At 36.7% G+C, this 13,379-nt stretch overlaps 1 protein-coding gene across 1 annotated transcript in view; it reads right to left on the reverse strand.

The window, feature by feature from the left end:
• Positions 1-3,197: 3,197 nt before the first annotated feature.
• Positions 3,198-13,379, reverse strand: part of RDX (radixin) — a 42,803-nt gene continuing 32,621 nt past the window's right edge. Inside the window, exons 8-14 of the mRNA XM_059830291.1 lie at positions 12,706-12,802; positions 11,858-12,021; positions 11,077-11,207; positions 8,735-8,895; positions 7,665-7,757; positions 6,567-6,809; positions 3,198-5,589 (exon numbers count right to left, since the gene is read on the reverse strand). Of these exons, the coding sequence (XP_059686274.1) occupies positions 5,425-5,589; positions 6,567-6,809; positions 7,665-7,757; positions 8,735-8,895; positions 11,077-11,207; positions 11,858-12,021; positions 12,706-12,802 (1,054 nt within the window). The 3' untranslated portion in view covers positions 3,198-5,424. The remainder of the gene's footprint in view (positions 5,590-6,566; positions 6,810-7,664; positions 7,758-8,734; positions 8,896-11,076; positions 11,208-11,857; positions 12,022-12,705; positions 12,803-13,379) is intronic.

Consider the following 13,379-nt stretch of genomic DNA (forward strand, 5'->3'; position numbering starts at 1 on the left):
TACACATGGGTTTCACGTTGCTGGAACAGGCAATGGGGCAGCTTAGAACCGTGCATGTACCCAACTCTTATCTTGTCAAGGAAGAAATGCTTTCAGGCAAAATTACCAGACTGCGGAGGATGTCTTCTGCTGAAATTTAGCAAGCTATAATACACAGGCCAGTCTGGGTACACATGGCCTCAAGAACTCCAAGATGTTTTGTTGCTGGGCAGCAGGTTTTCTAAAAGCCTTCAGCTAAATATTCAGGTAACAGCAACTCCTCTTGTGTAAACAAACAAAAAAAAACCAAGCAAAAAGCAGCAACGCAATTGTCCTACCTCTGAGCTTGATCTCTTTTCACCTGATCCACTTATCCAGAGCACAGGGAACATTAATTCTTATGCACACGTGCATTAGGAATATTTGCACCTATCAGGCCACCTCCTTTGATGTGCGTTTCCATCTCCCCTTGTTTCTTCTGCTGACTAAAGCCTACTGCTGTGAACAGAAACACTCCAACACATATTATTTACAAAAGCCAATATAAACATCTAATGGAATTCCAGCAATTCCAAATGCTCCATTTCCCTTTGCTAACTTTGTCTTCCCCTAAACTATGAGCTATGTAGGCATAATCTGTCTCTTCCTGAATATCTAGAATATTGCAGGCACTGCTGCAAATACTGTGGTCTCTTCTTGTGACGAAATCTGATGGTTTGGGATTGGAGTTTTGGGGGGGAGGTTTTTTGGGTTTTGGTGAGTCCACTTCATTTACATTAACTGAAACACATACATTTGCTATGTCAGCAATCTCTGTGCAGCAAAGGGAGAAAAAGCAAAGCAAGTCAAAGTTTATCTAACCATACTCCAAAGGAGCAATTTATCAAGTCAGAATCTGCAAACAGTAAAATGAACACAAGTGATAGACTCCATGAATCAAAACAAAATCAGATAACTGGCCTATGCCTACAGATGTGGGCTCAGCTCTGAAATGAGAAATGCAACTCCCTGCAACAAATTGGCTGCTGAATTTGCTAAACAAATTATTGGTCATATATAGTGACTTCATGGATGCTGCAATAGTACACTGGAGTCCTCAACACAAATGAATAAATAGGCCAGTTAAGGATTCTAGCTCACCACAAGGTTTGGGTTTGTTTTTTTTTTTCCCTTATAGTCCTCTACCATTACTCCTCACTGTTATGTCATCCCTTCCAGCCCTGAGCTGCTCCTAGCTGGTGACTCGGTCCCCAAACTGGGAAAAGGACCAGTCATTTAAAACTCATATGCTTGCAGACCAGTTGGCTGGGGAGGAGAGGTGCTGCATGGCCTGCTTCAGAGTGGAGCAGAGGGACACGCCGCCTGGCAGGCAGCCACGGTGGCCTGCCAGAACTGTCTCAGCCACCCACCCAGCTGACCAGCCAGCACAGCATTTCAGCTGGGAGGCAGGTACGCTCCATCTCTAAGCACAAACAACAGAATATGCTCTGAGGGAGTCAAAGAAATTACCACAGTTTGTATGCTGACCCATTGACACTTACTGTATTTTCCAGGAACATTTTATCACCCAGCCAAGATACATTACCTTATGTGTATGAGACAACTTCTATTAATAAAGTGAACTTTGCTCTTTTGCAAGGAAGCTTTCAATTTTCTTATGTTGATATTTTTACCCAGAAAGTATCTTTATGAACACTGACATCAACAACCTCATCCCACTGGGATACATTATCTTCGTTAAAATCCCCAATTCTTGAAACTAATCTGATGTCTTGGGGAGAACAAGGCTTTTTAGATGATCCACATGTGAACAGACATGGAAAATGCTTGAACAGACATGGAAAATGCTTGCATACAGATTTCTTTTTGAAAGCAAAAGGTTTTAACTAATTATTTTAACATCTTTCTTTTAAAAAAGTAAGAAAATATACTTGAGGTACTTCCTCCTCAGAAGTTTAAAATATTTCATTTAGAACAAACATACCTCCTTTTTCCTCAGAGGTGCTTAAGCAGGTTACCTGAACAGCCCTAGAGAACATATTTTAAGAAAGCACAATAATGCTTTCCAAACTAGGTTTAAAAAGGCAGATACGAATTTTGTTCCGTTTTGGACAAAATACACCGAGTATACAAGAAACATTTACTCAAAGAGTACAACCAACAGAAAATATAGGTTTTGATGTGCAGAAGGGACTACTTCCAGAAGATAGAATATCTTCCTTCACATTGAGGCATTCTGGGCGATTGTATTAGTCTGGCCTATAAATAGTGGCTCTATTTTGTATCCTTTTCTCTCCACCTCAAGAGCATATTAAAAAAAAAAAACCAAACCCAAAAACCACCTTTCAAAGCACTTACCTCCCCTTTCAAGCACAATATTCTGAAGTTACAAACCCATGCAGAAGCTCTCTAACAAATGAGAAACCTCAAATCTAATGCCTCAGTAGGAGGGGCTCCAAGAAGACAGAAGTATAAAACTAGAAATATGCACAGTAAAAAGTATCAAGTACACATGTCTTAATTCATCACAGCAATTCTGCCATACGGAGTAACAAAAAGGGTCATGTGCTTGTACTGAGTGCAAGGCCAAACAAATGCAACATAGAATGGAATGTCACCTGAGAGGATGTCTAATTTATGTGAGAGCTGCTTAGCAGATTAATTTGTATACCTATTTGTACAGGACTGTTCCTGCAACCTCCAAGTGTATTAGACAGGTGAAAAAGCCCATAAACTTGCCATTATCTAAAGCATATGGCTATGCATATATTTGACAGCACTGTCCACTATAATGTGCAGTATCAAAAAACCACATAAAGGTTTCTCAGTGCTTAAGACATTGACCTATCAAAACTAAATTTCACTTAACCTGGGGCTAAGCAATATGTAAGGCAGTGATTGAAAGTTCTTACATTACCCAAAGAGTTCTTCTGTGGCCAAATTACCCTCTGTCCTCAAGAAAGCCAATTTGTTCTGATGATTCACATCCTGTTTTGAATTGACAATCACCAATGCTTCCTCCCAACAGTATGTGGTAATTTAAGCGGAGTACCATTCTCTAGGGATACAATTTGAATTTTTTTTTCTTTTAAATTTCATTTTGACCGAAGTGTGAAACAAAAGATGATCAAAATTTGTACACTGCTCTGGAAAAAGGCTATTACAGTGCATTTAGCAAAGCTGTCAGAAAAAAGTGTGTTAAATAACAACAATGGACCTCAGAGAAATTAACTGTATCTCTTTATTGTTAACCAATGAATGTTATCCAAAATAGTAATGTAATTGTAGCTTAATTGTACAACACAAAACATGATGCTAAAGGAAAAAGCATGTGGAAAATTACTTCACCAAGTAATCATTAAATGTATTCTTAGTATTTCCGCACCAGTAAGTGTTCCCAACTGCCGGGGACAGCAGCTATTACCACTTTGTTCATTGTGAAAATCTGTATTACAAATGGTTGTTCCTTGTTGTTTAGGAAAAAAAAAAAAAAAAAAATCACACAGTTTTAGAAATGGATCTAATCCTTTTAGCCCTACTCTATATTTTGTAGATTTATGAACAGCAAACTTTACTGGTATTTTTTCCCCAACACTGAAACTGATGTATCAGTGTTAGTGCACGCTTTCCAGGGAAAAATGAAAACTCACTGGAAGCACAGTATTTCACCTGCTATGACAAACTGTTTGAATACTTCAGAAATTTGCTTAAGCTTCAGTGTATGAAGCCTCTGAAGCAAAAACTGTTCTTACAATGCACCGCAAGTAGAAACACCAACTTCCACCAAGCAGCATTTTGATGCATGTGCACACCATCTGCACATCAGTCTTCCAAGATCAACTAGATATGTTTAGCCCCACAAACCAAAAATATATTAATGTATCTTTATTTTATTTTCATGATGTCACCCCACATAGCCAACCTTTAACTCTGCAAAATAAAAAAAACTTAGTTGGACTGTTCATAAGAAATTTAAACCTATTGTGCATGAAAAAAATGTTTAATAAAATGGCAAATTTTAATAGATAAGTGTAAATTTATGAGTGCATAATATCAAACAGAAAAGAGCTGAACCATCCTCAGAGAAAGCAGGGTTCTTCCACTGTAGATACTTACTAGGGTACTGTAACAGAAGGAATAACTGCAGTCCACATTAACTGTAAAGTTATTTCTAAAATTCAATTTCTAAGCAAATTTCTCAAAAAAGCAGGTCTCCTTTTCAAGAGGGAAAGGACTTAATAACAATGATCTGACATCAGATATGACAATTACATACTAGCTTCACTGAAAACTGAAGCTACAAACACTTTTACTCCAATTCTGGGAACTTTCATTTTGTATTTGGAAACCCCAAACCAAACTAACTCACATGCACATTCTACACCCCTCCCAGGAGAGAGTATACCAGTGACAGGTTACAGCTTTAAAACACACAAGATCCTTTTACAATTTAAACTCAACAAAAGGCAGTTAGACAGTATTTAGCACTACAAATCCATCTTAAAGTAAAACAAAATCCTAGGAGTAAGGGCTCCTAGTGTTCTATGATATCACTGTGTAGTGATAGTCAATTTAAACAGTTTTTTTTTTTTATGGTGTTTGAAGGACCAGTCATCATGTATATAGTAGTGAGGTAGGATACTGTCCCCTCCCTGGGACTGATGTTTTCATATGCTCCCTTGCCAGAAAGGTCCAGGTCTCCCTACTGCAAATAAAATAATTACAAGCAAATAGCACATGAAGCTTTTATTTTTTTTTCCCCCCTTTGCTGCATTAGAAAATTTTGCGCATCTAAAAGAATCACCTAGGAAAAGCAATACTTATTTCAAGCCTATCAGCAGCCATGTGCTGCCCACAGGTGGTGTTCCATTTAAAAATATTTCCTGGAACTACCACCTGCCATCCAGACCTTTGTGAACAGGTAGGCAAAGAAAACCATCAATGATGACAGGACATGAAACACCAAAGAATTTCGCTTGGAAGAAAAAACAAAACAAAACTGAAAGTCAGCAATATCAAACTCTTAATGGTGTAGCTACATTGAAAAATGTAACTTCAAACTTCCTAATGAAATAGTACCTATCCAGTTTAGGTTCAGTTCGATTCTTCTCTCTATTTCTTAATGTTTAAGCAACACATACACTTGTCAGTCATTATATATGTCACATCAGTTTCCAAAGAAAAAAATATGAAACAATGAAACTGAAAACACGATGGGGAAAAAAACCCTATCATTCTCCACACCCTCCCACTCAAAAAGCTAGGGATGACAGACTGCCTTACTGTTGAATAGCTTGCCCTAAATTTGTCTTCTAGCCACTGTAGTCAAACTGGTATTAAGTGCTTTGGCAAAGTGGGGTGCAATCCATCAAATCTGCAAAGGCCTGCCTTTTTCTCTGTTGGTGGTTCAGCTTTACGAGGAACATATATGCAAAATAACAGCTCTCACATTGCTTCAAATTCATCAATACGTTGCTTTGTATTGCCTTGTCGGATTTGTCGAAGAGTCTTGTACTTATCACGGCCTGCTTTAACATTCTCAGCATGAAGGACATCATTTTGTGTTTTCTTGGTTTCATCTCTGGCTTGAGCCAACTCAGAACTTAAAGCCTGTTGAATAAAATATTTGCATTTAAGTGCTTTGACTAATCTTTTAATGATTCTGGTATTTCTGATAACAGCTATTCTGCAACTTGGATAAGCATTTCTTGAATGCCAACCTATGAAATGCTTGTTGCGTTGTTCAGTAACTCAACTTGTGAGGTCTATCAGAAAGGCTGCAGAGGAAAAGAGAAGGAGAGCATAGGATTCTTTCCTTACCTAAGTGTGGGCAACAAACTAAAAAGGCCTCATACCATAACATCCAAGAAGAAAGGGACCAGCAGCATAAAACAGGAGAACAACCTTATTTTTCAATTTCTGCTTGAATCAAGACAGGTCTTGTGTATCTCCCTGATCCTGTTCGGTGATTGGCCAAGCAGAAAGGGTATTACACATACACTACTAAGACACTGCGGCCAGGAAAAGAAGCAGCTTTCCATTTCTTTTATTTCCTTCCCAAATAGACATTTCATAACAAGACAAAGGGTTAACGCTAACATAGGTTATTATACTTTGAGGGATAAGACTAGTCTAGGAGGAAATGCTCCATTTCAGGGAAATAAGATTAATTCAAAATAGGCATAATTCAGTTTTTGCATTTACGTCTGTGAATGACTGCAAATAAACACAAATACTATTAAGCAAGCATCTGTTCATACCACTTAATTTCAGTATTGAGAAAGGAAAGCATTACGTTTTAACATTCAGTGTCCTGGACATTATATAATTATTAGAAATGTTTACTGGCCAATGTGACAAAATACTAATACTTTTAAGCTATAAAGCACAATCTTACATCCAATCATTCTATCTATTCCACTTCTAGAACACTATGAATGATACTGGTTGGTAAATTAGTAATAAACCTAGTAAGTTATAAAAAGGCTGTTTCCTTGGCACACCGTAATTTCAGTGAGATTTTTGACAAATAAAGAATGAAAACCCAAAGCCTGAATTATGTTGATACAACTATGAATCTTCATTACCTGGAGCTGTTTCTTAACACGTTCATTTTTCTGTGTTTCTGTTACCCGTTCTTCCTCACTCCTGTGATTCATGACACCATCAGAAGACAGTTCTGCGCTGGCTTCAGCATTGTTCTCGTCATGTTCATCGTGTTCATTCTCTGTTGGAGGAATAACTGGTGGGGGAGGAGGAGGAGGAGGAGCAGACATCACAGATTTCAGTTCTTCTTTGGTCTTTTCCAAGTCCTCTTGGGCTGCAAAAGCCTAAATATAGTAAACAGTACTTAGCATCTTTTAAAATGATTTATGAATAGTCAGAAAAATAAAAATAAGTATTTGACATGTTTTCAGACATATGGAAACTGTCCTTTATAAGTGACACTACTAGCTTATGCACTGAAAATTGTCAAATAGGAATACAGGATAAAAAAGGTATGACTCAGAACCAGCTGTACCGGAGCCCAGCTATTTCCAGCAGTAGACAAGAGAAGAGTGAGAGAATAGGGCAGTAGTACTGATTGCTTTCCTACTTTCCTAGCCTCCTGAAATTTGAGGCTCAGGAACTTCCTAAATCAAAGGCAATGTCTTAAAATTTCATATTTAACCAGAATTTGTATTGTTAGAATTTGTGAAATCACTTTTTGAACCTGTGCACACAATTAATACTCACATCCCATAGCTAATTACAGATTTTGTGAAGAAATACTACTTTGCTTTAAACTATTGTCCACTTGCATTTGATGTGCCTTTGTTATTGTTCTGGTTCATCTTTTCACCACCACTCATGATTTTATACATCGCCCTCCTGAGGTGTTTTCTTTTCCAACATGAAGCTCCAATCTATTTCGTCACCAAACGTAAGGAAGCCATTTCAAATCTTTGACCATACCTTTGTGATGAGAATTTCCCCCCCTTAATGACTATTTAATATTAAGAAATGAGTTAAACAGAAGTACAGGCTGGCTTCAGCAGACTGAAGAACAAAAACCTTTAAGAAAGGCTTCTCTGAAGCCTAAGGAAAAGAGAGAGATTCAATCCCATGGACTTCCAGTGGGATTTCCGCACTCATCTCCCTTAGTTTCTTTGAAGTTCTGACTTCACACAGCACGAGCTCATTACTTTGTGCTGCCATTCTGAGGCTTCCTCTTCTTTCTTTTTCTTGGCTTCCTCTAGAAGTGCAATCTTGGCAGTGAATTCAGCAAGTTCTGCTGCCTGAAACAAACAAAAAAATGAAGCAGAAGTTTTAATTTGGTATAATTTTGGCTCTGCAGTGGAAGAAAGCAGAGCCTTTGCCATGATCTGACTTGAAAAGAGTTAGTTACCATCCATCACTTCTCTGCTAAAAATAGAAATTTTAAGTGTACATGACAGAGGGAATGAATCAGTACTCTTGCCTGATGGAAATAAGTCCAGAAGAAAAACCCAAAAAACTTATCTTCTGCACTTCCAAAGCTTGCTGGTAAAGAGCAAGCTGTATTTACAAATTAGCATTTGGGGCTGTTTCAGTTTAATACCACTTTAAATGGTTCCAGCAGTAAGATTATGACTCTGGATCATAATCTCAGTACTATTAAGCTAAATCTTGCCTTCAGAATTGTATGTTAAGTTTACAGAAGATCAAAAGCTGGTTTATAGTTGAGAAATCATTTCTTCTACTGTTTTTGTGCCTTTCTTGGTTATTATGTACAAATCTTGAATGAGAAGCAGTCTAGCACAGAATGTGAGAAGATAACTGTAAATGCTGGAAACAGAGGGGGAAAAACACAACAAAAAACCAACCAAACACAAAAACCCCACAGTGTCACCAACTCCCCACCACCACCACCAAGCTTCAGAACAGACCTGCTTCAGAGAACAGGCTTCCCAGCGGACTGCAGAAGGAAGCTACTCTTGTTCTCAGCTAGATAAGCCTGACACTATTAGAAAGAGAATGTAGTGGGTGCTGTCAATCTGAAGTGTCTACTTCATCATTTAATTTCCTACAGCCCCAGTTTTTTTTTTTTCTTGCAAGTAGTGGCAAATCTAATGGCATTTTCTAAAAAAGGTCCTACAACAATCTGTAATGGTATTTCACATACTTTTATCTGTGTTTCAATGTACTTGTCTATTTGACAAAACAGGTATAACCAAGAATAAATTTTCAACTGATCTTTTTCAATTTGTTTCAAAATAGGGTTAAAGCTTCTTACTAGCTGTTCCTGGTTCTTCATTTGATCAGCTGCCTGCTTGGCTAGAGCAGCTTTAGCCTCTTCAGCTGCTCGACGCTCTTTTTCCAGGCGCTCTGCTTCCTCTTTTGCACGCTTTCGTTCTTGATCTAGTTCTAGAGCTCTTCTAGTCTGTTCCTCTAGCTCTGCCAAAAAGAAAGTTTGTAGGCAAGATATCACTACCTAGCTCTTCCTCATATGTAACACAAGTAACAGCTGTAACATGCTCAAAATAAAGTAACCTAGAAAGCTGACAAAGATTTACAAGGCTGCCTCAATCTAAGAAGAGCTGTTGACCGTGTTACCTGAATCTATGCTCCATGTCTGATCCCTCCCCCCCGCCCCCCCCACCTTTAAGACATACTTTGGATATACTTCATCTCACCTGACAGTTCTGACAGACCAGTATTTCAGAAAATTATCACCTCTCTGATAAAACTTAACACTCAAAATATATGTACATATACATACACCCTCACTCTTACTACTGAGGAGATTTGATATACATTAAATCATACTCTCACAGTAAAAAAGCAAAAAACTCTTCTACTCTATTGCAATGCCTGACAAAGATTCCTTAATTGCGACAGACAATTTAGGCATGTGCCTCCAGCAAAATGACCAAAGACCCATTGGAAGGGTCAGAAAAATTCTCCATAGAACAGAGCCAAAGAGGTGCAAACAGGAAAATTTTAAATCAAGGGAGGATAATAGTTGTCTACCTGCCTCGTTAGCAAAATATTGCAATCTAAAGGGCATAACTCTGAGTGAAATAGGAAGTAGTAATAATCTACCAGTAGTGCAAGGTAAGATTTGCACAGGCAAAATACACTCCGCTGATGTGCAAAATGAAGCAACTATGAAAAAAGACTTTCTGAAGCTCCTTGTTGATTCTAATGATAAGTTTTCCACTATGTTTTTGTCTAGGCATAGCTGCATAGATTCCTTCATCAGAAAACCTAAACAACTGCTCAATTACTGGAACGATCCATTTGCCCTTCACCCTTCACCATATGCTTTAATACCAAAAAAGCATCTCCCCAGGTATGCTGACATGTGCTTAATCTTTGCACTTGTAGTTTTAAGTATGTCTCATGTAATCAATATTCTTCAGTTGGTTTCCGAGGCCTACTGCTTCAGTTATAAAATGAAATGAACAGCATTACAAGTATGTGGAATTGTACAAATGCAGTACTTTGAAAATTGAATAAATTGCATAAATATTTAAACAAAACAAACAAAATCTTCCCATGAAGATGGAGAACACTTAACTACCAAGTCAACTACAGAACGCAGACACCATTTTCATAAACATTTTTCCACATGTGAATAGAAGGCTAAAAAGACCAGCAACACATGAACATTACATATTGCATCAGAAGTTAGGCTATATTGCTTACAAAAGTTACAAGAAAAACGTGTATTGTTAAACCTTTAGAATCACCCTGACACTGTTTTGTCCTGGGCTAAATAGCTCTCCCTTAAGCAATTCCAAGGCACGGTTTGTATGTTACCCATCTGGATGTGTCCAACCTGTTCTGCATTGGAAGACTGAAAGATACAGGGGTAGAGCTACCTAGAGAACAGCATCAGGCATATGTAATTTATTTGCATAGATTTAGTCAGTAATTCTATCTATCATGCCTGAAGCCAACAGTTATGAAAAGAAGAGAGGAAGAGAACTTTTATGAATGTGAACCAAACCTGAAGCAAAAAAAAGAACATGAAGAGGAAGGACTGGGAAATAGCGGAGGCAGGGAGTCTACAGGGTGGTTCAAAATAAGAACTGTGATTGGTGAAGCTACATTTTTTCACTAAAATCTGACAAGATTTGAGTTTTAAAATTCTCAAATCTCACAAGAGAATAGGAAAATGAAGGAAAAAGGAATTTCCAAATCAAAAGCTAAGGTCAACAAAATCCTGGAAGTACTTTGAATCTTCCTCTCTAATTTCCCTGTTCCCTCCAACTCCAAGTTTTCAGCACTTCAGGCATTTCATAATTCTGAGTTGAACCATGTACACATGAATTTCCTTTTTATTAAAAAAAATTGAAACTTTTGCTATATTAGGGATTGGGTTTATATTACAAATATACACACATACACACACATATATATGATCTTTTAAGTCTTAACACTGAAAAAGAATCTCTCTTCTTAAATTAAGTAATACATCACTAAATTCTTGTTATTATTAATAAAATAAATTTAAAAAAACAAAAACACCCCCCACACACACACGTACCAAGAGAATTGTGGAACTGAACTACCCAACTGAACTAAGTATTGTCATCAGATATAAGAAATCCGGAACCAGTAAGAGCTCACCTTTCTGAGCTTTCATTGTTTGTTCCTCAATTTGTCTTAAGCGTTCCATTAATTCTTCCTTTTCACGCTCTATTCTTTCCTTTTCCTTTTCTGCTATCTCCCTTTTCTTCTTTTCATTTTCTAATTGTGCCCTGGGGAAAAAAAAAAATAGTAAAAGGGTTTTTTTACCTTAAACAGATTAAATTCTACTCTAAGGATGCTGGTAGCCTATTTTTCAGGTTATTCAGCTAGTAGAGAAGCACATAATTTTAAGTGTTTCAAATTCAGTTTACAAGGCAAGAAGAACCAAGCTTCTGTTTCAAAATACTGTACAGAAAAACAATTTATGAACAGAACTGATCAGCAGCCTTGGTTATGGTTCAACCAGGTAAATCCATAATTATACTTGCATTTTAGACATGGCTGATGTTTCACCTGGGCTAGAAACGGTATTTTTTAAATATACAAAAGGTAAGTCATGACATTCTTCACTGAACTTGCTTTAAAGGTTCACCTGTAGAGTATAAAAGTCTAAGAATCAAGTAACAGAGAGTTAAGACTGTTTCACAAAAACGTAATGAGAAACAACAATACAGCTACTATTACTATGCTGAAAGCTCAAAAAAGATACAGCTTTCTATTAAGACAGATGAGCCATGCCAATCCACAAACCAGCTTACATATTATAGGAAGAAAAACAGCTCTCTCTTTTCTAGAATGCTAAGATGTTTGATATTCTATGACTTAGTTTTCTTAAAGGGTAGAAGAATTTTTTTCTGTTTCATGGAAGTTTGTTAATTACCTTTCCAATTGTTTCTGATGTTTCTCCTCTCTAGCTTGGGCCTTCATCTGTTGCACTTCAATTGTATCAGGTTTCCTCCTCCTCATGTACAATTCATGATTTCCCATACACAGTGCCAAAATTCGCTTGTTAATTCTCAGACGGGGTGCATAAAAAACAAAATCCTAGCAAAAATAATTGCAGCATAACCATTAATCTAAAAATACAGTTGTAACAAGACTCAAAGCATTACAGCATGCTTGCATTTGTTAAATATAAACTTACAAATATTTTGACATTCATGCTCTGAGCAATCCAACACCATAATCTATAAATCTAGTTACTGTAAGGAACTTGCAAGATAAATTCAAAATTACACCTGGATTCCTCCATGTAGAGGTTAGCTATTTTACACAAAATTATTTATTTAAATTTCTAAAAAAGTGAGATGATTCACTGCTCTATTTCAGTAAGTTAGTTAACTGAAGAATTTTGACCTAGAAAGTCCCATGAAATGTGCTGCTGTAGTAAAAGAAAAAAAAAAAAAAAAAGACAGAGGTGGGGGGCCAGAGAATTTAGCATCTTACACTGTGGCTTTTCAAGACATCACAAAATACTAGTTGACTTACATTTAAAAAAAAAAAAACACCACAAAACATAAAAAGTCTTAAGAGTATCAACCAGAATGAAAAGAGAGAAAATAAACATACCATACTTCAAAATCAAAATTTCCTTTTGATTACTGACTATTCTACCAATAAGAATAATAAATGTCACAAAATATTTACTCATGCCATAATGCCAGAGCAAGTTCCTGCAGGCTTAAATCTCTTCCTGTACAAAGGCATAGTATTCTACACACTACTTACAGGGGCCTTTTTGTCAATTGGCTTTATGACAAATTTTTTGTCGTTAAAAGAGATGTTTCTTATCTCACTCCAAGGAAAACCAATCTTGGGTGTCAGCCTTCAAAGAGAAAAAGTTCTCATTAGAAGCAAAGATGTGCATTTGGTTTATGTCCACTAAGTCTTAACTACGTACCACTTTCACTATCACACTTAACATTTACAAAACGTAACAACAGTTCAAGCATATTTTGGCAGACAATTTTTTTACACATTATTCCAGCAAATGAATAAAATACATAATGAATAAATTACATGGCATTGTAACAGAAGGAATTTAGGAATTTCAGTTTGTGACATTCTACTATCATTAAATAGATGCTAAACATCACAATCATGTACTGATTCTTTATAAGCTATTGATAATTTTATTTTCAGTGAAAAGACTAATATTTAAATTTGAAAAAAGTCTGACATTCCAAAGACTGAAATTAAATTAGCCTTCAGCAACACTGTACTTCGGTTTAACTCAGATGTAAAATATGTTCTTACATTTCCAAAGTTCAAGTTAAATTTATTTTCCTTGCATCTTAAATAAATTCAGTTCAGAAACCGTTACAAGGTTATACACCAACTGCATAACTGTAAATATTTTTCTCCATGAGCACAGAAAGTTTTTTCAATTTATATTATCATAA

This window comes from Gavia stellata, chromosome 1 (assembly GCF_030936135.1).
Source record: "Gavia stellata isolate bGavSte3 chromosome 1, bGavSte3.hap2, whole genome shotgun sequence".
NCBI lineage: Eukaryota > Metazoa > Chordata > Aves > Gaviiformes > Gaviidae > Gavia > Gavia stellata.